This window comes from Anolis carolinensis, chromosome 4, assembly GCF_035594765.1.
Source record: "Anolis carolinensis isolate JA03-04 chromosome 4, rAnoCar3.1.pri, whole genome shotgun sequence".
Taxonomy (NCBI): Eukaryota; Metazoa; Chordata; class Lepidosauria; order Squamata; family Dactyloidae; genus Anolis; species Anolis carolinensis.
The window spans coordinates 240,495,846-240,519,756 of NC_085844.1; the positions used below are offsets into that span (position 1 = coordinate 240,495,846).

A 23,911-nucleotide genomic window follows, 5' to 3' on the forward strand; every position below is an offset into this window, starting at 1 on the left:
TGAGGCAGCCCTTAGAAATGAAGGTCTGTGGGTAGTTAATGCCAAAAGGTTGGTCAACAGTTGTATTTTCAAATGTGTTAAATGCAGGCGCCTTAGGCGAAACTGTCAAAGTCAGTTGATGGCAGAACTACCTCAGGATAGGACTTTGACAGACCCACCCTTTTCCCATGTGGGAATCGATGTGTTTGGTCCTTGGGAGGTTGTCACTAGGAAAACCAGGGGTGGTGTTGTAAATAACAAGAGGTGGGCAGTTTTGTTTACTTGTTTAGTAATACGAGCTGTCCATATAGAAGTCATAGAAGGGATGGACACTTCATCATTTTTAAACGCATTAAAAAGGTTCATAGCCCTCAGAGGGCCAATTAAGTCAATTCGGTCGGACTGTGGCACCAATTTTGTAGGTGCGACCAAAGAACTCAATTGTGTGTCTAGGTTTGGGAGAGACCCAAAGGTTCAGAACTTTACGAATACTGAACAAATTATGTGGACTTTCAATGTTCCTCACGCCTCCCACATGGGTGGTGTTTGGGAGAGGATGATTGGTATTAGTCGCAAAATCCTTAATGCCATGCTTTTGAGTCATAGGTCATTGACGCATGATGTTTTGGTGACACTTATGGCGGAAGTTACCGCAATTATCAACAACCGGCCGCTGGTTCCCCTTACCAGTGACCCTGAGAACTTACAACCACTGACTCCTGCACTTATTTTGACACAAAAGGTGCCAGGATGGAAGGACATCATGTTGCCAGTTCCGGACGGAACTCACCGTGCCCTGTGGAAACAGGTGCAGTCCTTGGCCAACCACTTTTGGAAAAGGTGGAAAGCTGAGTACTTAAGCCAGCTTCAAGCTAGAAGAATCTGGCAAAGCCCACAGGACAACATTGAGGTTAACAACGTTGTGTTGTTAAAGGACAAAGACTTGCCCCGCCATGCATGGCCCATGGGCATTGTATTAAAGACCTTTCCTTGCCCGGATGGTAAGGTCAGGAAAGTTCAATTAAAGACTTGCAACAGAGACAAAGTGTCCATTTTGGACAGACCAATTAGTGACCTCGTGTTGCTTATTGGAGATGTTTAAAGTTCTAGTGTTTGTATTGTCATATGTGCAAAGGTGTTTGTATGTTTTTGAGTGGTAAATTCCCACATCCTGGGAATTTAAGCGGGGAGTGTTCCGTCCCCCAGGACGATGGTTTGCCTTACTTATTGGTCGTTTGTTTGTTTTCCCTCCTTTGCATTCTGTTTCAGCCTCTGGCTGCAAAAGCCCAGGAAAGGTGGCTTGAAGTCTGCAAGAGCTGGCTGCAGTTTTCTTTGCAATGATTGGTCAAAGAGTACAACATCTTAGGACCGCCCTTTTTACCAGGGTCTAGTCTCCATTTTAGAGTTTCATTCTGGCTATAGTCTTCCAACGTGCTGGAGCTGTGCAAGGCTAACTGGGACAAATCATCCTCAAAACCAGGCCAATCTAAGCCTATCCAAATTAGATAAGTATTGAATTATATTGATCTGGAATAGGAAATCTAGTTGGAGGAGAAGGGTTATTCTGTCGCTTCTAGAACTAATCTTTGCTGTAAAGATAGGGAAGGAAAGAGTTTCTCCTTCTAATATAGGCAGCGTGATTAGGGTATAGTGGTTTTATAATCACCTTTGCTTTCTGGAACCAGGGATAATTCTGTACCTAAAACCTATAGAAATTTGTTTCATTTTCTGCAACTTTAAGATCTGTGCCAGGTTTACAACCTTGTATGAATAAACATCCTTTTTTGAAGTTCTCCAGACTCAGTCGTTCAATATTTTAGGACAGCTTATAGGGATTTGCAGTTCGCCCGGATAAAGGACGGCACGTTTCAGTTTTATAGTTTTTTTATTGTCTGGCGGACGGCACATTTTATCTCCTCAGTTAATGTGTATTGGCAAAATAGTGCCTTCTTTTTCCATCTCAGTTTTTTGGCATTCAGGAGATGAATGAACATTCAAAGGGAGGATGCAGAGAAGTATTTCATTTGGATCAATATATATATTGATCTGCAGCTGTGGTGCATCACATATGACTCACTAAACATGAAGGAAGATTTAGAGACCACGATTTAGCCTATATGAGCTTTGGTCTGATCTTGCACAGGCCTCCTCATGTGCAGCAACAAGGAAAGCACATCAATAAGACAAGCTTGCCTGATTAACATTACTATGAGGAGTGGCTTAAAGAGCTGGGGATATTTAACCTGCAGAAGAGAAGGTTGAGAGGCAACATGATAGCCATGTATAAATATCTGAAAGGAAGAAGGAGCAGGCTTGTTTTCTGCTGCCCTGGAAACTAGGACTGGGAGCAATGGGTTCAAATCACAGGGAGATTCCACCTGAACTTTAGGAAGAACTTCCTGACCTGAAGAGCTGTTCAACAGTGGAACTCTCTGCCTCAAAGTGTAACGATAGCTCCTTCTTTGGATGCCTTTAAACAGAGGCTGGATGGCCATCTGTCAGGAGTGCTTTGATTGTGCTTTCCCTGCATGCCAGGGGGTTGAACTGGATGGCCCATGTGGTTTCCTCCAACTCTACGATTCTATGGCCTGAATTGTATTAATTTTGGCTACAGTAGACCCAATGAATTAAATGCTGACTCGTCATTCAATAACCGACTAGAATGGGTCTAATTGGGAATCGTGGTGATATGAAAATAAACAAACAAACTCAATGTATATCCAAAAATCTCAATGGTTTGCAAGTATATATTTATGATGTGTATTATTTGTAGACCCAACCGCCTGACGAAGACTCCTGTGAGTCGAAACCGGTTGCAGGTTTGAGTCAAGTTATATGGAAACTGGAGTCTACTCATATAATAAAGAACAGGACATTTACTCACATGAAAAACTTGTCCTTATACTTCAAGAGAAGAACCGCTGATTTCTACTTATATGTGATTGGGACAGTCCTGTTTTTTGGATATCATTGAGATTTTTTGATATACATTGAGTTTGTTTATTTTCATATCATCACGAGCAGTGGATTTTGGTCTTCATATTTTAGGGGAACCCAATGTCCTTTTAGATCTAATTGGGAATCACCAGCAGAATGTCAGCCTTAAATTGCATACCTGTAGAGCTCAGTGTAGCATATTGGATCTACATGCCAAGTTGAGACATGTAGGGTTCCCCACATGATTTACTGAAAAGCCCTTGAAGCCATCCTGCATGGCTATTCCATGGTAAGCAAACAGGATTGCAGAAGTATCCGACTACATTCCCATAGCCAGATGTGAAATTACAGCAGCACTGAGACCCACAGAAGACTCCATTGGCTCTCAGTACTGACATCACCATTTTGCATCTGTCATAGCCAGATGCCTCTGCAAACCTGCTGGCTCACCGTCAAACACTGAATGGCCACTTTGGGTCTTTTCAGTAAGCGAAGCAGGTGCTTTTGGGTCTGTAGAGGAAGAAGAGAAAATCAACCCCCTCATTATCCAAAAAAGAACATATGCATGTGTAAGGAGAATATACCTGTGCAGATGTCACTAACGGGATGTGAGCCATAACATGGTGTTGCAATAAATTTACTAGAGTGGAACTAAAGGGATCTGAATTTACATCCCTCCTCAGCTGCGGATGCAATGAGGTTCCAAACATTTTCACTCACTTACCTGGCCTATCTCACAGGTTCATTGTAAGAGCAAAATCCAGTGTTTTTAGGTATTTTTCGACTAATTGAACTACTACAAAGGGGTCAGGGGCTATTCCCCTCTATAATTCCCCACAAGCCATATGTTACTCCTAGAAGCAATGTTATGTCACTTCCAATTCTGACAATCACCCTGAAGATGCCAATTTCCTGCTGTTTGGAGGGGAAAGAGATCTAACATAGTAATAATTTAGTGTTTGTTTGGGAGTTTTAAAAAATGCTTATCAGCCAAAAAAATCAAATTGAGTGGGACTGGGAGTTTTGGGGTCTCTAAGAGGCTACTGACAATATGAAGTTAATGCTTGAAAGTAATTTACAAGCCACCTTGAGCAAACTGGAAGTGACACCAGCCTTCTTTCTTTTAAAGTGTTACCACTAATCTTTCACATGCAAGAATAACAATTTTATTTTTTAAAATGGAAGTGATTCCTTTGTGGAAATGTCTATTTTAAAAGGCAGCTATTTTCAAAACCAGGCATGCATCAGCATCTGATCAAAGTGACTTAGCCAGAGCAAAAAATACAACTGGAGGTTGCGGAAACACTTATTAAAGTTGACAGACAAGAGCTATTGTTCCCACCCACCCACCACCCAGGATCTGTAGGATGAATATGGGATTTTTGTTCCTTTGCCATCCATCCACAAGAAGGAAGATAAGTGAGGAGAGCTGGAGGCTCACCTCAAGAAGTAATAATGTAATGGAAATTCGTCACTATATAACACCTTTCGTTCTTTTCATCCTTCAATCTTCATGGGCTTCTTGACGACAATAAATCTCTAAGCTTCAGAACGAAATGTTAAAACTTCAAAACTATTGTAATGAAAGCTGCTTCCACCAGCTTTCCAATGGTACCACGCTGGCCATAGAAGAAAAAACATGGGGCAAACAGTAAAACACACCTACACAGATATCTTTTTAAATCCTGATAGTAATGTGATTCAAAGCAGCAGCATTAATAGAAATCTATTGTTTAAAAAAGTAATGATTCCCTCCCTTAAAGATAGATACAGATGGGTGGTTGCCTCTCCCTGGTCTCCTTTCTCTCTTCCCTTTCTCTTTCTCTCAAGTTGAATGCTTGAATCTTGTTCGTACATAGGCTGATATTTGGGTTTTGATGACAAGCATTGTATTGGATGGAATGGCACTAAAAAGTCCTGCTAGCACCTGAAAACTTCATAGAAAACAGGTTGCTAGCAGGATGTCTACTTGTTTCTATGTGCAATTAAGCATTGCATTGGCGAAGGCTTTCATGGCCAGAATCACTGGGTTGCTGTGAGTTTTCCAGGCTGTATGGCCATGTTTTGGAAGCATTTTCTCCTGATCCCACATCTATGGTAGGCATCCTCAGATATTGTGAGGTTTGTTGGAAACTAGGCAAATGGGATTTATATATCTGTGGAGTGTTCAAGGTGGGAGAAATAACTCTTGTCTGCCTGAAGCAAGCGTGAATGTTGCAATTGGCCAGCTTGATTAGCATTGAATATCCTTGTCGCTTCAAAGCCTGGCTGCTTCCTGCCTGGGGGATTCCTTTGTTGGGAGGTGTTAACTGGCCCTGATTGCTTCTTCTCTGGAAATCTCTGTCTTCTGAGTGTTGTTCTTTATTTACTGTCCTGGTTTTAGAGTTTTAAAAATACTGGTAGCCAGATTTTGTTCATTTTCATGGTTTCCTCCTTTCTGTTGAAATTGTCCACATGCCTGTGGATTTCAATGGCTTCCCTGTGTAGTCTGACATGGTGGTTGTTAGAGTGGTCCAGCATTTCTGTGTTCTCAAATAATATGCTGTGTCCAAGCTGGTTCATCAAGTGCTCTGCTATGGCTGACTTCTCTGGTTGAATTAGTCTGCAGCGCCTTTCATGTTCCTTGGTTTGTGTTTGGTGATCCCTATGTAGACTTGTCCACAGCTGCATTGTATGTATATGGTAAACTCCTGCAGAGGTGAGAGGACCAAAGTTCTGGAACATGGCCATACAGCCCGGAAAACTCACAGCACCCCAGTTGACCATTATTCTACATTATTCTACACAACATCTCAATTCATTTCAAGATAGAAATGGAGTTGCACTCTGGTGCAGTTGTGCTTGCACATTTGATTGTGTGTTTGATTGTATCTTCAGACATACATTCAATTTTACACTGTAGCTGTTCAAAACAAGGGCCATGTAATATAATCAATGTGTAATTTTCTAGGCAAGAAAATACTTGACCTTATCCACAGCTAATAAGAGGAGATTTATGCTGCACAATCTAATAATAGCATGTTCGCCAGGGTCTTATATTTTCCAACATATATTTCTATATGTACAACATCATATGGGCAATGACAATACAGTAGAGTCTCACTTATCCAAGCTAAATGAGCCAGCAGACCTTGGATGAGTGAATATCTTGGATAATAAGGAGGGATTAAGGAAAAGCCTATTAAACATCAAATTAGTTTATGATTTTACAAATTAAGCACCAAACATCATGTTATACAACAAATTTGACAGAAAAAGTAGTTCAATACGCAGTAATGTTATGTTGTAATTACTGTATTTACGAATTTAGCACCAAAATATGATATATTGAAAATATTGACTACAAAAATGCCTTGGATAATCCAGAACCTTGGATAAGCGAGTCTTGGATAAGTGAGACTCTACTGTGCATGTATTTTATACCATTATAGCATTGGTTTGTGATGTTAGTCAAGCAACCAGAGCTGACCACTTTAATTAACAAGGCTCAGTGCTATAGAATCATGAGAGTTATAGTTTTACAAGAGTTTTAGCTTTTTCTACCAAAGCGTGCTGGTGCCTAATCAAACAACTACTACCGTGATCCCATAGCATTGGCCCATGCCAATTAAAGTGGTGTAAAACTCTGTTAATTTTACAGTACAGCTACAGAGCTAGCCCAAGTGACATAGGAGGCACAGCTAGTGTGGGAGAAGAGTGGCAATTGTGTTCTAGGTTTCAGTTTGAACTTTAGAGGCACAAAATAGCTTCACCATATGGGTAACTCCTTTAAAGTCTGGTTAAAGATCAGAATGGATTCACTGCCTCAATGACCTGGGAACCATCAGCTACCATGAGGAATGGGATGGAGCAAGGAAGAGGCAATTTATGACAGTATTTCATATTTTTTGATAATCTAGGATTTTGAAAAATTGCCCCAGGACTCTTTGCAGAATTTCCTTGGCCAGTATAGTGACTGTGAAAGGTCTATAGCAGTGGTTCCCAACCTGTGGTCCGTGAATCAGCAGTGGTCCGCAAGCACTAAAATATGGTCCGCAACCTCACCATTACTACACCATTGCAACGAGAGTGACTGGTCTAGCAAAACCCTTTTATAGTGCCAAGACAACAGGGATGTTGGGTGCGGAGAGGCTGACTACCCATGAAAGGCATGACAACAAGCCTCCTGACTGCTGCTTCTCCTCCTCCTCTCTCTCCCTGAGTGCAGACGTTCCATATGGCGCCTGGAAGCAAAGGTGCCTTGGTGTCTTCATTTTTAGGCCTGTTCCTGGGGTTATTTGGGGTGCTGATTCAGAAAATTGCATTGGATAAACCACATCAGCTCTAGATTATTAAATATAGTTTTCTGTGGTGAGCAGATGGTGACTACTGGATGCCATATGTTCTGTATCAGAAACTAGAGCTGATGTGGTCTATCCAATGCAATTTTCTGAATCAGTATCCCAAATAACCAAAACAAATTTAAAGTTGACCAAAAACTGATTCATAACCCTTTTGGTACTAATGTTGAAGAGTAGTCCCTGGTCAAAGTGGTCCCTGGTCAAGTTGTCCCTGGTCAAAAAAAGGGTTGGGAACCACTGGTATATAGGGATCATTGCTCATTGTTGGACTCATTGTTGGCTCATTGTTCATATGTTGAAGGCTATTATCAGCCTCCAGTAATCAGGCAAGAAAATACTTGACTTAATCCACAGCTAATAAAAGGGCTGGTTCTACCCCTAGATAGAATGAAGCAATCGCCCCACAGCATCAGCATCCTCCAATGTCTCTTGTCAATCTCAACCTTTTGAGTCAACTCCAGGGCAACAGTAGGCCTTGGCTGTTGTTGGCTTGGGCTATCTGTCTAATCTAAGCATCTTCTCCCATCACATCATGATATCTCTGTTGGAATAGATACCAATGAAAGCAGCCCAACTAGCCCAGAGCTTCCCAACCAGAAGGCATCGCATGGTATGCATGGGGTGATCTGCTTACGTGATGCACAATTGTGTTTCCATCTGAGACATGCAGTGGTAAAAGCAGTGCAAAGCAAATGGTAAGGTTGAGCTGGAGGACAGAATTGCTTGTGCTATATCCAGGCTTCTGCCTCTAGGCATGAGGAGTGATATCTAGTACTGAAGGAGGGCTTAGGATCTTGTCTTTTGTCTTTCAGGCAGCAAAATGTCTTGGACCAGCCCTGAATTTTTCCTTCTCATCCTTTTGGGCTTGACCCAAAATTAATCGTTTCTTAATGGCTCCACGCTGAAATCAATCCATCTTAAATAAGTAGTGACTAACATAAGTCTGGTATGTTGACTTCAATGAAATTGGTGTTTGAGGATAACCAATTTTGAATCTAATGCTTTGCTTCTAAGAAAGGCCCGTTTATCTAAGTAGCATGAATTCCTCCTCATTATATGCATGGACTTGGAGAGCACAGATTTAAGCATTAGGTCTACCCTAGCTCAACTCACAGTAAGACGCAGCTATCTTGTAGCTGTATCTCACTGAACAGTATAAGACTGTTAAATCCACAGCTCCTGACAGCTATATTATCACGCCTCTCAAAAAAAGTAAAGCACTGTAGAACAACACAAGATAACATGCCCTTTCTAACCTTATAATGGATCGAAAAAGGTCACTTCCAGCATTTCTGGAAAGAGTTGTGAGGCTGGATCTTTAATTTCTTGGGACACAATAGTTTAACGAAAGCTCTCCTGAAGCTGTAGTGACAGAGTGGGTAAAGGATGGGGTTGATGGCTGAGTTGACCCACAGGAGCCAAAAAGAGGTCTCGTACCAATATTCAGGGATGCAGTGGCCATGACAGGCAGCTCGGATAATCATGAGAAGGGTATATGGTGCCCAACAGAGACCAAAAATGCCCACAATCACTGCCAGCGATTTGGCTACTTTTTTGTCCCTTTTGAGCCTAAAACGCTGTGACATGTTCTGTGAAGCCACCGTCACCCGTTTCTCCAATGAGTGAGTGGACACTGCGTCTTTATAAATCTTTTTGCTTGGAGGTTTCATTTTGTCAATGGGAGACCTTGAGCTCTCAGTATTAGAGTCCAGTGAAGATTTCACATTTGTACTCCCTCTGCTGATTTCTTCTTGGTTGTTCCACTTTGGAACTTCCAGAGTTTGTGCTGTGTCTTTCGGTTCCCATTTGCAGCATTTCATGGAAATCTGGGCTTCTTGGCTCATTTCTATCTCTTCCATGAAGTTCTGGTTTTGGGTCTCGTTGAGTACATCCAAGCGGACTTTGGTGCGTTTCTGGATGTTCAGGTAAATGCTCAAGTTGAAAAATGTCACACTGATGAAAGGGGTGAAAAACTCAATTGTGGAAGCTGTGATAAGAAAATACCAGTTGTAGAAAAATTCGGCATAACATTCCCCATCAGGTATGATGCTCCCACCAGATATGTATTCCCAGCTAATAATGGCAGGTCCATACAGCAGGAAGGCCAAGATCCAAACCATCACCATCTTGAACACTGCTTGACTGGTATCTCCTTGCTGTGCTCTATACGAGACCTGAAAGAGGAGAATAAGGGGAAACCATTAGTGAATAACAAAACTACGTATTGGGAGAACACAAGAAATAGAGAATCTAGAAATATTGAATGTTTGTGACCTAGTAGTCCAGGGAAGGATACGTTTTCCTTTCATCTTCTTTCATCTTCACCTCCTTGTCCTCCTCTTCCTAAGCTCAACCTTGCAACTTTTACTGTCCATCATGGGAGCAGTGTTTTACCTGTTCGGTTTTTTTGCACTGTCCTCATCCCTGTAGTCATGCCATTTGATAACCTAAGTCAGATGTATAGCAGTGCACCACAGTTTTATGATTGTTGCATACGTTGGAATTGTTTTCTGACCATAAAATGACCAAAAGAACCCCAACTCACCTTGTAAGCAGCATACAGCTATTTCCATGTTTTCAGAAAGCAGAGGCTTTAGATATTTTGCTGTTGCTAGATGCGTTGCGAGGATGTTATATATGCAGAGAGCTCACAAGGACTCCCTGGGGTTCCTGCACATGTCTATGGCAGCATATCTAGCACAGTAAAATGTATCCTTAGTCCTACCTACTCCCCCCACACCCCAACAAGATAGAAATGGTTGGGTTGCTGTGAATATTTTCAGGCTGTATGTTCCAGTAGCATTCTCTTCTGACATTTCACCTGCTTCTGTAGCTGGCATCTTTAAAGGTTCTGTTGGCAGTGAAGCAAGTGGACTGTGTGTGTATATACTGTACATATATCTCTGTGGAATATCCAGGGTGGAAGAAAGAACTTTTCCTAGCTTCATGGCTACTCAATGCTAGTATTTGCGCATGCTAATTGCAACATTCATGCTTGCTTTAAACAGACAAGGGTTCTTCCTCCCACCCTGGACATTCCACATACAATCCACTTGCTTCACTGCCAACAGAACCTCTGAAAATTCTAGCCACAGAAGCAGGTGAAATGTCAGGAGAGAATGCTACTGAAGATGGCCATACAGACCGAGCAACCTAGTGATTCCGGCCATGAAAGCCTTTGGCAACACATAGCAATGGTTGCATTACCGGGGGGGGGGGGGGGCTAGAAGGTGGGATACATAGCTATATTGTATACATATATCTCATGAAGCAGGCTCTTTGATAGAGATTTCTTCCAGTTATACTGGATCACATGTAATTATTTTTGATCACATGTGAGGCTGGGTTGTCAGGGGACAGCATGAGTGAAGAATGGCAGAATTGGAGAAATCCTAGAACTTTTTCAGCACGGAGTCTGCTTCTAAACAATTATTCCGAACGCCAAAGCAATTACTGATGTGACACATTTTGATAAAAGCACTCTTAATTATATCATTGATATAAAAAGGCTTTTAGCCTCCCTGAACCTGCTTGTAATCTTTTTATTAATATTTGGCTTTTTGCAGCAGTGTTAATCAAGCCATTAGTTTTTGTAGGATTCTAGTGGGGAAATGTATGTATGTGCAGCTGTAGAGTCTGATAAATTATAATAAGCACTCTTTTTCTTAAAATAGAGTCCTGTGCCGAAATGCAGAGGTGTTATGGAACTCTCCTAGTGAATTGCAAAAATGTATATCACAACACCAGCAAGATTGTTGGATGCACACTGGGCTCAGCTGATGTGCACTGGCATGCCTTAGACTGTCCTGATGTGCATCAGTTACTTTGTCGATTCCCTTACATAATAATGCCATAGCAGCTCCTTGCTGAATACAGATGCTGTGAAATGGCTCCCTTCTATTTCCTGAAAATGTTAAGTTCACTTATGTAGATATAAATCCCATACTGAATTCCAGCTGAGTTCCCTGCACAAGATAATCAAACTATGACAAACTTCCCAACAATTCAACAGATGAAAAATATGGTAATGTTTGAAAAGTCCCGGTTTTGTTTATAAGGATTGCTATCTAAGCCCCTCTTCTTGTTGAAAATAGCAACCTTCTACAAGCTTCCTATACTAGTTATTCGTTATGTATATAATTGTGATTGCTTAGTATATATATTGGGAGCCCCGGTGGCAAAGTGTGTTAAAGCACTGAGCTGCTGAACTTGCAGACCGAAAGATCCCAGGTTCAAATCCCAGGAGCAGAGTGAGTGCCGGCTGTTAGCCCCAGCTTCTGCCAACCTAGCAGTTCGAAAACATGCAAATGTGAGTAGATCAATAGGTACCGCTCCGGCGGGAAGGTAACAGCACTCCATGCAGTTATGCCAGCCACATGACCTTGGAAGTGTCTATAGACAATGCCGGCTCTTCAACTTAGAAATGGAGATGAGCACCAACCCCCAGAGTCAGACATGACTGGACTTAACGTCAGGGGAAAACCTTTACCTTTACCTTACTATATTGCATGTATAGATTGATATGCATTTTTCACTTAACTCTATGTTGTTTGAGGTTGTGGGAGAGACTGCAGACACGTGACCAGATCTGAGATTATTCAGACTAAGACTCCATTTTAGGAACCTGTTTTGCATCAGAAGTCAACACAGTTTATGAAGTTAGTCAGTACAGTATGCAGTTGGAAGTGTCAGTACGCAGCGAGTAGTTAGTATGTATGCAACAGAGAAGAGACCAAAACAGAATGCTTTAAAGAACTTACTGCTTAAACTATCAACCAATAAGAAATGTACCTGTATGCTGAATACGTGAAGCTTGTAAGTACATCAACTATGTTACATTTACTGAAGACTACTTATTTTTGGTTTCTTGCTAGCATGATTTAAAAACCAATATATTTTATGGGAGAGTAGAATTTTTTAAGGCAACTGAAATAACACTTCTGAAGATCTGATATATTTTGTGCATTGGCATATCTTTGTTCCTAACAATTCAGAGAGATAACCAGGTATATCAGTCTAACAATTGAGAAGCCTAATTTGCCTTGCTAGTGGATATTTACCACTAAGGAGAAGATTAACTTAAACGGGTCTTTAACTCTTCTTAGGAAAGTTATACTTTACAAAAGGTTATGATTAATCCAAATAGTGCGAATGCCCATTAATCTCCAAAAGGGTTACACTTCCAAAAGGCTATGGAGAGTCCTAGTTTTCAAAAAGGTTATGGTCTCTAAAAGGTCACACCTTTCCAAAACTTCCAGCAGCAGAATGTTGATTCTCATATCGGTGGAGCATGGAGTCAGCCCTATCCTACATAGGCTTTTCCTGGCAACATTTGTTAAAAGGATGTGAACTATTAGGAAGGACACTTGTCCAAAGAAACAAACAGCTGCAGGAGGACCTGAGGTTATCCATCTCAATGAGCTCTGCAGTCAAGAGAAAGCTGTGGATGTCATTACTCAGTATTCTGATTTACAGCAGCTCAGAACCCCTTTGTTTGGGGGACAGCATGGACTGAAGGAAAATAGAGGAGATTACATGAAAATAACTTTGAGGGGAAATGCAAAGAGTGTTGTAAGAGTGGGAAACATAATAAAATGATTACAGGCAGTTTCCACGTGAAGAAAAAGATAGGTTATCTAGGTATGTTCTTAAGTTGAATGTGGAAGTTAGTCAGAACAGGTACATGTTTAAAGTGTGACTCCAACCATATATATCTATATCTGTCTGTGTGTGTGTGTGTGTGTGTGTGTAAGCACATACACATATGTTAATGTGGGATTTGTGTATTGATAGTGTTTAAATGAAATTTGTGTCTTGTCTGTATTGCATACTGATTGCATCATCCAGAGTGTACTATAGTCTGGAAAGAGTTAATTACTGAGAAGTTGTGTTGACCTTGATGTGTGGCTGGAACTGGGGAGTGTCCAGACATAAGTGTTTGTGCACTGCTGATTGCATCAGATCTGTTCTGTTCTGTTCTGAGTTGAGTCAAGTCCTGTGTTCGTCTATTGTCTGCAAGCCTGTTTGTCTTTATTATTACTGCTTACAGTAAAACTTTGTATATAGTTTTACTAACGTCTCTGGGTGTCACTTCGTTCTGCGTTCCACTGATTCCATCCAACTGCTGCTGCGCTGCTTAAATTACTCTGACAACATACACATATATACATACATAGCTTTGGATAGCAAAGGGAAGAGTTAACATCCCTGTGGTGTTCGTTTTGCTGTTTGTGCCCCTGTTCAGAGGATTTCATCTCATTTTCTGTTCCTGTGATAACTGGATTGAAAAATTTGACTTGTGGAAACAAGAATTGGCGATAAAGCTTCAATTGAAACACCTTTCCCCCATGATAACTCTTTCAAAAGTGAAATTTCCTTCTGAGGAATAGATTTCTCCCATTTCCTGTTATCTCACCCACGTTCTTAGCTATGAGCCATTTGTTAGTTGGATCGTTGTCGCTCAGGGACTGCCTGTACATGCAAAAGTAAAATGTGGACCATTGCAGTTTAGAACATAAGGAGAATTGGCCCTTGAATGCAAAGCTTACCACATGCAAACTTAGGAGCAGTTATGTCTTTATTTTCTTAAAAACACACCTTATATTTGCTCCTAAACATCCATCAGCTCTGTGATTAATTACTGTAATTACTATATTCCCAGCTGTATAGCAGTGCAGCCTCCAGATATTGTTGTATTGGAAATCCTATCATTCCTGTCCATTAGCTATGCTGCTTTAAATTGCTGAGAGTTTCTGCATGAAGGAGACAACTGTATAGCTATAGATCTTAGATGTCATGGTAGCTGGTGCCTCTTATTTGAGTGGAGTGGCAAAATTATTATTATTATAATTTAAAGGAGCTATCCAAGGTACTAAATCTATTGGGAGGCGGAGACCAAAAGCAGGTGCCGTCCAAGATTCATTCAACGTAGATTCATTCAATTCAATTCATTCAACACACAGGGATGCACACTGAAAAGTAGGCAACCCTGATGCAGCATAACAACATTGCACAACATGGGTCAATCACTGGGTACAGAGTACATGATACACAACTGCAATGCACAATGTGCAATCACAACTTATGTAGGCAAGACACAGAGCAACATATTGTCTGTGCAATTCCACTTCCATTGCTATACGGAGAGTAAATCTGTTGCACAATTTTGACTTTTAGGTTCCACAAGTGTAGTGTGACTAAGCACCTGTACGCCAGCCATTGTATAATTGAATGCACAACTGAGTGTTTAGCCAAATGTACAACCAAAATTATAATCAAACACACAATGAAAAGTGTACTTATACCAATTTCAGTTGGGACACACAAATAGGCATTACCTAACAATGTACAGCAGCATGTTAAACAGCAATGCACCTGTAATAATACTGCACTTGTAAATAATAATAATAATAATAATAATAATAATAATAATAATAATAATAATAATAATAATAATAATAATAATAATGCAGGAAAAACTCAGCCGCTATAGGAACCTCAAAATTGAACTTCAAAGACTCTGGCAGAAACCAATACAGGTGGTCCCGGTGGTGATCGGCACATTGGGTGCCGTGCCAAAAGATCTCAGCCGGCCTTTGGAAACAATAGGCATTGACAAAATTACTATCTGCCAACTGCAAAAGGCTACCCTACTGGGATCTGCATGCATCATCTGAAAATACATCACACAGTCCTAGACACTTGGGAAGTATTTGACTTATAATTTTGTGATACAAAATCCAGCATATCTATCTTGTTTGCTGTGTCATACAATAATAATAATAATAATAATAATAATAATAATAATAATAATAATAATAATAATAATGCACCTGTAATAATTTCTCCAGCCTTAACTAAATATAAATATCATACTTTGGACAAAAATTCCCAACTTCATCTGCAGAAGAAAACACGGATGCATAAGAATTTTGGCCCCAGACTCCAAGGCATGATTTAGGAATGAATGGAGTCTAAACATAAAATTAATCCTTGTAGATCTTCAAAGATAGTGGTTAAAAATAGAGAAGTATACTGCTCCATCAGGAAATACAACAAAAAGGAAAGGAGTAATGGAAGGGAAATTGAAGAGAACTCTAGAAAATATAGAGTTATTCAGAGCTGTCTTTCAGCCATAAATCAAGACCAGGAAATAGCTAGTTTGGTGTAAAAACAACAGCAATACAAAAAAGTTTCTGAGAAAAAAGGAGCAAAAATAATCTCTGCCCAGCAATAATAGCAATTAATCAGAAGTGTGGAAAGAGAGAGGGAGGAAATCTCAGGGAAACAATCACAAAACCATAAGCCATTGAAAAATTACTGCAAGTGAAAGTAATTTAATCTAAATGAAAGTTCTCTTCTCCCCATGTTCTGGGAACGCAAACAGCAGAGCAGGTGGGGAGAAGGAGTGTGTCTCTGTGTGCTCATTATCACAAGGAACAGAGAAGGAGGATGAGGCTAACATGAACTCTAGTGAGGCATTCTTTCTCGCTCTTTCCCAGCGGGAGTCATGGAAGTTAGTGAATAGACTCTGGACTTTAAATTAGCTGTCCAAGGTGCTGAAACTGTGCTAAGAATTAGGGAGTTGGAAAAGACTAATCCAGGCCCACCCCCTGCCAGGCAAGAAAACATCATCAAAGTAATCATGACAGATGGTCATCCAGGATCTGTTTCAAAACCTCCAGAGAAGGAGACTTACATGAAACCTCTTTACCTGCAATTTGAAATGCACATATATAAGACGGAGGACACTTGGCTAAATGTGGAAGAGATCTTGAAGTCTTAGTGGATCACAAGTCAAACATGAGGCAACAATATGAAGCAGTTAAAAAGCCAATGGGATTTTGGACAGCATCAAAAGGACTATAGTGTCTACATCAAGGGAATAAGGGTGCCTCTGCTTTGGTCAGACCTCACCTAGAATACTGTGTCCAATTCTGGACAACCTCAATTCAAGAGGGACATTGACAAGCTGGAAGGCGTCCAGAGGTGATCTGGAGACCATAAATCCAGTCTTAAAGAGCTGGGTATGTTTAGCCTGTAGAAAAGAAGGTTGGGAGGAGACATGATTGCCATGTTTAAATATTTGAAAGCATGTCATAAAGAAGAGGGAGCAGGGTTGTTTTCTGCTCCCTGGAGCCTAAGACTCAATGTAGCCATGGGTTCAAATTACAGAAAAGGAGAATCTGCCTGAACTTTAGGAAGAACTTCCTGACCACCTCAGAGTGTGGTGGAAGCTCCTTCCTTGGAAGCTTTTATACAGAGGCTGGATGGCCATCTGTCAGGGCTGCTTTGATTATGCTTTTCCTACATGGCAGGGGGTTAGATCACATGGCCCATGAGATCTCTTCCAACTTCATGAATCTATGATTTCTATGAATCCATTCTTCTGTGTCTTAGCCTATGGAGAAGCAGGAAAAAAAGCTTACTCCCTGCTCGATATGACATTCTTTCAAGTATTTAAACATGGCTACAATGCCCCACTAGCCTTCTTGTCACCAGACTAACATATCCAACTCCCTAAGACTCTCCTTATAGGTTGCAATCCAGAACTTTGACCATTTTGGGTTACCCTTCTCTGGACATGTTTCATCTTGTCAAGATACAACATCTTTAATTATTCTTGCCAATTAACATTTACAGCCCTCCACATTTATAGGTTTGTTTTTTGCAGATTTAATTATTCATGGGCTTGATTAAGGCGTTCGCTTTAAGAATTTAAGAATTTCAACACTGTGATCAAATTCTGCCAGAAGTCGACCATAGAATTTATTTATTTACAGTAGAGTCTCACTTATCCAACATTCACTTATCCAACATTCTGGATTGTCAGGCTCACTTCAAAGGACCAGTCTGAACGCAGGTCAAAGATTGCTGCTCTCAAATCCAATCTTTATTGAAGAATACATGACTTTGGAAAAGTCGGGAATGACCTAATGTTTACATACAATCACCTCTGTCGTAACGTCACACCACACGTAAATATCATCACCAAATCCCACCCCCTGTATCACATTACTATTATTCCCACACGTTCTACCAATTATAATTGTTTATACTTTCAACCCCAAGTTCCCAGGCTCTTCTATCTTCTTCTGCCAGGTGCTCCATGAGACATCCGGAATTATTTATGTTATGACTCCAAGTCCAGGGCTTGGAAATTCAGCCCTGGGACTTGGTTCCATGACACTGGATTATCCAACGCAGTTTGCCTCCCACCCCGATCCACAGCTGTTTCTCTAGGCAGCAAGGACTGAACTCTTTATGGATTTAATTTTTGACAATATTGCTACTGTAAGTTTATTTTATGCAATTATATCTTTATTTGTAGTCAATTTGTTAGTAGCAAATATTTTTTAGACAATCTTTTCAATACATTGCGATGTTTTGGTGCTAAATTCATAAATGTACATAACGTTACCGCGTACTGAACTGCTTTTTCTGTCATTGGTTGTAAAACATGATGTTTTTGGTGCTTAATTTGTAAAATCATAATGTAAATTGACGTTTAATAGGCTTTTCCTTAATCCCTCCTTATTATCCAACATATTTGCTTATCCAACATTCTGCTGGCCCGTTTATGTTGGATAAGTGAGACTCTACTGTACTTAACTTTCACCCCGCCTTTTTCAACCCTGGAGGGGACTCAAGGTGGCTTACAAATCCGGCAAAAATTCAGTGCAGCATAGGTAAACAATAAACACATCTCATCACAATATAAACAATCTAAACATATAGCAATTCACACACATATAAATCAATTAACACATTAAAACCATATAAAATGCTGAGTAATGATCTCATGTTCAAATCGTTTTCCAAAATCCATAGTCCATTATTCTAGCTGTTAAAGCCTCATTACGCAGTTTCCTATTACCAAACACTTGCATTAAAAGCCAGGTCTTAAGATTTTTTCTAAAAATGAGGAGGGATGGGGCCTGCCTGATGTCACTGCGGAGGGAGTTCCTCAGTCTTGGGGCCACCACTAAGAAGGCACTGTTTCTCGTCCCGACCAATTGCGCTTGCAAAGAGGTTGGGACAGAGAGCAGGCCCTCCCCAGCTGATCATAAAGCTCTTATAGGCTCATAGAGGGAGATGTGTTTGGACAGGTAAGCTCAACCAGAATCATTTTGGGTGACTTGAGGCACCTCTTTAGGTATCTCTAGGTCCTCTAGTGTAATTCTGTAGTTACTTTATGGTGGAAGGTGATTGTAGGAGTCATGCTGAAGGACCTAGAGATATCTAGAGAGGCTTTATCTCTTCTTAAAATATAATATTTTATTTGTAGTTTTTTTTCTTTTGCAGGAGTACTGTGCCACTAACCCAGTGAATCTGGAAGATTGACTCTAGTCCAAGGTATAGATCCCTGGTTCTGGGATCAAGCTTTTGGATAACTGTGCAGTGCAAGAATGGATGTCTAAAATGTATAATGACCTTGGAATGGCTTTAGACCATGATTTTTTGGTTGGCGTGATTTTTAACTATTGTAATATTTAAATTTTTATGTCTAATTTTTTAAAATATTTAATATTTTAAGCTTTGGTTTTATATGTGTTTTGGGGCATTGAATTGTGCCATGTGTAAGCCGCCTTGAGTCCCCTTCGGGGTGAGAAAGGCGGGGTATAAATGGGGCAAATAAAATAAATAATAAATAAATCATATGCTTCCAGGAAGCTCACAGACAGGATGTGAAGGTAGTCTCCCTTCTTCCACAGTTGTTTCCCTGTGGCTCCTATGCAGAGGCATGTTGCTTTTCATCTCGGAAGTAACACTCAAACATGCAACAAAAACCCAGCTGTAGCCTACAGCAAAACCCACCAGGAAAAACAAAACCAGTGTAAAGTATGTTGTTGCCTGAGGCAGAACAGAGCTTTAGAAAGATAACTTTTTGAACCACTGGACATACTGGCTATATGATTCTAGAGGTTATGCTGCCGCAGAAAGTTACTTCTGAGAAAAAACAATGCAAATGAAACCAACTCCCCCACAAATCCTCCCATTCATAAGGTTGTCATACATCTAAATTGAAGGCAGTTAACAACTACAGTGAAACAATTAGTGGCCAGCAAGGAGTAACAGCATGAGCTGAAAAGGAGGAAAGGCACAAACTCTGTGCAGGAGAAGTACTATCTCTAGCTTTACACACCCACACCATCATCTAGTGATAATGGAAGGGCCCAGAAAAAAAGCAGATTTGTTTTGAGAAATTTATTCACATGTACTGAGTATATTAACACTTCTAAAAGTTAACCTTCCACAGTCGCATGGATGCTTGTGGTGAGATCCAATTAACAAACAACAGAAAGCTGCACTTTCCTTGGTTCACTCCCCAAAAATGAAGAAAAAACACCATCATGAATACATTCAATTAACTGAAGTTGCCTTGATTTGTTCATAGAAATAGGAGCAATATCAGAGGTATATTAATGCTGTTGTGCCATTCCTTGATTATTTCTATACTTTGGTTAAGCATTGTTTTTATTTCAAAATTTAAAGTAAAAGATTCTTCAAAAGGGGGGAAAGTGAATGTTTTCTCCTATTGTATTAGGATATTCCAAACATCACCATACTTTGGTTAGTTGCTAGACCATGAAGATGGGGAGAGAGGTTTCCTATCAAGATGATGTGTTGTTGAAGACTTTCATGGCTGGAACCACTGAGTTGCTGTGAATTTTCCAGGCTGTATGGCCATGTTCCAGAAGCATTCTCTCCTGATATCAAATATCAAGAAGATATTTGTATGTGCAGGAAAATATCCCTTGTATAAATCACTGGATAATACCCAATGTTTTTCAGGCTTGGGGTGTTTCTTATGAGTCAAATACAAAGAGACAGCAGGGTTCATATATAATAAACAGGGTGGAAAATCTCATGAAAAATTGGCAGTTGATCAGATAATAGATCTTTCACTTGTGAATAGCTTTAGTTTTTAATATATAGTTTGAGATATTTCTGCTTATCTCCTAGGGAGATAATTGAATTTGTAACATGTGTACAGTAATCCATCTTAAATATCACAGCCACTATTTTAAATCCTTCATTATCTTTTTGTTCCATGGGCTCTGATTATTCCTATTTAAAAGAGAATATTTACCCACGTCCTTTCCCATTTTCCTTCTCATTTTAATGTTGACATCTATTGCATTATTAATGTGTTCTGTACTCTTGAAAGTGTGATTCTGTTGCAAAAGAACATAATATTGTAAATAATCTGGTGAGATTTCTTCTCCTTTTGCTATCATCAGTGCTAAGCCTACTGGAACTGTAAGAATAAACTTTCCCATTCTTATTACTGAAGCATTTATTTAGCAAACAAGTACAGAGTTTCTTCAAGGCTAAAAAATTAGAATAGAACTTTTACGATTAGACAGTTCCACTTTTCCTCACCTCTTTCCTCCGTTACGTCTATGACCAAATTATGTGTCAAAGTTTGGCAAGAATTTACAAATGGCCAAAATGTGTCTACATGACTCAGTGCAGAATCACAATACTTCTGTTTTAGGAACCTGAATCGACCAAGGATTTCTTCGTCTTTACCCACTTTCATTCATCCTACCCCCATGTTCTTGGAATTGTCTTAGGAGATATCTGAGGAATGTTCCCTCTCATCATTAATTTTAATTTCAGCTCAACACTCCTGCACTGGGACCTCTGAAAACCAATTGACTTCAAGAGAAATAATGTCTGATACAAAATCCAAAGAATGTACCATGGTAGTCTCCTGCAGCAAAAAAGGAGGCAGGAGGAGGGAAGGAAAATGTCAATGTGGCATCCACATTTAAGACTAACATAGAGTGCATCTACACTGTAGAAATAATACAATTTGACACCACTTTAACAGCCATGGCTCAGTACTATAAAGTTATGAGAGTTGTCGTTTGGGAAAATCCCCCAAAACAGCAGTAAAGGTAAAAGTTTCCCCTGACGTTAAGTCCAGTCGTGTCCGACTCTGGGGGTTGGTGCTCATCTTAATTTCTAAGCCGAAGAGCCGGCATTGTCCGTAGACACCTCCAAGGTCATGTGGCCGGCATGACTGCATGGAGCGCCGTTACCTTCCCGCCAGAGGAAGTCTACTCACATTTGCATGTTTTCAAACTGCTAGGTTGGCAGGAGCTGGGGCTAACAGCGGGCGCTCATTCTGCTCCCGGGATTTGAACCTGGGACCTTTAGGTCCGGAGGTTCAGCAGCTCAGCGCTTTAACACACTGTGCCATCAGGGGCCCCAAAACAGCAGAGCATTCGAAAATACAAACAGGATACTTATCGTTGAGCATTCAGCTCACAGCAAGCAGAGTGTGAAGCATTGTGGCTGGAAAATAATTTAGAGCTTAGGAGGCAAAGATACAGGATTCAATCTTTATAATTATAAAAACTTTATTTACAAAAATTTTGAGTTATTCGATAAGTACACCTGATGTTGTTCATTTTATTGTTTATGATTTGATCAGTCTGTTATGTTTTCTAATGTATGGTTGACATTTTGCCATTATGTCGTAAACTGCTTTGAGTCCCCCCAGGGGTGAGAAAAGCGGTATATAAATGCAGTAAATAAATAAAAAATAAAAAATAATAACTACTTTTCTTAATAGTAAAGAACAAGGTCTGAGCTTCTCTCTTCTAGGGTTCAAAAGAGAGGGAAAAATCTCCAAGCACTACATCTCTCTTGACACATACAAGTAGAGAGAGGTCTCAATACACACTGAGATGTAAAAGGAAAAAGTCTGAAACAAAGGCATGCACCTGAAAAGTGCCCACTTTATAAAACCAATCAGAATGAGAGCAAAAAGAGAGAGAAGAGAACAAATAGATACATTCCAACTGTGATTCAAGAAAAAGTGGGGGGGAGCGATTCCCTCAGCCTATTCCTATGGGTAACTAACTGTTCCTCATTGAGGACTGCAGACTTGGGCAGTGTGGGGTTGAACTCCAACAGCACCAACACTCCTTGTCAGAGAATGATAAAAATCTTGAGAACCTGTAACTCCCATGATTCCTTAGCATTAAGCAATTAAAGTGATCCTAGGACGTGAAAACTTCGAGAGCCGCCACAGTTGCCCACCTTTGTGCAATGTGATAAAAGAAATAAAACAAGGGAGAGCGTAAAATGAATGTATACCCAACAGACAAACAAGTTTATACTTACTGCTCTTGTCACAGAGAGGAATCTGTCATAGCTGATCAATACAATGTTGAAGACCGAAGTGGTGCACAGCAGATAATCAACCACCAGCCAGAGCTTGCAAAAGCTTCTCCCGAAGGTCCATCTCCCCGTTATTACGTAGGGTACGTACAATGGGATGCAAAAGGCACCTGTAATGAGAGAGCTTGATTTGTGTTCCCAAGTGTTTCTCCCATGCAGCATGAAAAGGCAGTACAATTCAGTATATTTAGCGAAGCTGTCTCCTGCCTGTTGTCTTTCAAAGTCCTAGTTCTTGTACAAATTATTGGAAGATTACCATTGCCAAAGGGAAATATCGTATGGGCCAACAGGGCAAGGATATTCCTAACTGATCCCCTGCTTTTGAAACGTCCTAGATTCTCTCTCCGCCACATTCTCCTTTTCCCTTTCATTCTCAGTTGGCTTCAATTGGAGCAAGCTGAGTTCAAAAAAGCAGTTTGCACTCACTGGATCCAATAGAAGGAACGACTGGAAAAATATGTCCTGATTTTCACCTGTAAAATGTTGGAGCCTATGAAATGCATCAGTCAGGGGATGTTGAGCAGAAACGTGGTAGTATCAATAGCAAGGAGAGTCATAGCAAAAGCAGTCAATAGATATAAGGCAAGGTTTGTAGGTATTATTATTATTATTACTATTAATAGTTGTAGTAGTAGTAATAATAATAATAGTATTATTTATTTATTTATTTATTTATTTATTTATTTATTTACAGCATTTATATTCCGCCCTTCTCACCCCGAAAGGGACTCAGGGCGGATCACATTGCACACATAAAGGCAAACATTCAATGCCTTTTAACATAGAACAAAGACAGAGACAAGACACAGGCGCCGGGCTGGCCTCGAACTCATGACCTCTTGGTCAGAGTGATTTGTTGATTTGTTGCAAGTGGCTTGCTTTCCAGCCTGCGCCACAGCCTGGTATCACACTTTTTTCTCAGGTTTGAGAAAACCTGCACATTTTGTCTGCTGTGATTTCATAAAGGTGGACTTCTTGCAAGTGATAAATTTCAGCAAAACTTTCAATGATAGGTGTCTATGTCGAGTGGAGTAATAGTGCCACTCTATTCTGTTTTGATCAGACCACACTTGGAATCACGGCCATAGCCAGAAAAAAAATTGGGGGGGGGGGGGGTTGAAAATTTCGGGGGGGGGGGGGTTAACCCCTAGCACACACCCCTCCCTGCTACAAACCTGTCAATATCTGCTTGAGATAGTGCCTGGAGGGGCTCTTAATGTTTTGTGTCTCATAGACTTACCATGGGGATTTGGTTAACCAGTTAAAATTCATGAGTAAACCAGGTTTTTTTTATAACCTGAAAAAATTCCGGGGGGGGGGGGGGTTGAACCCCTAAAACCGCCCCCTCACTACAGGCCTGCTTGGAATACCAGTTCAATGCATCACAATTCAAGAAAGCTATTGACAAGGTCTAACATGTCTAGAGAAGGGCAATCAGAATGGTAAAAGATCTTGAA

General features: G+C 40.4%; 1 protein-coding gene across 1 annotated transcript in view; it reads right to left on the reverse strand.

Annotated features, from left to right (window-relative positions):
• hrh3 (histamine receptor H3) overlaps positions 1–23,911 on the reverse strand; it is a 47,327-nt gene that overhangs the window by 7,610 nt on the left and 15,806 nt on the right. Inside the window, exons 2-3 of the mRNA XM_016993460.2 lie at positions 22,398–22,564; positions 1,886–9,430 (exon numbers count right to left, since the gene is read on the reverse strand). Of these exons, the coding sequence (XP_016848949.2) occupies positions 8,534–9,430; positions 22,398–22,564 (1,064 nt within the window). The 3' untranslated portion in view covers positions 1,886–8,533. The remainder of the gene's footprint in view (positions 1–1,885; positions 9,431–22,397; positions 22,565–23,911) is intronic.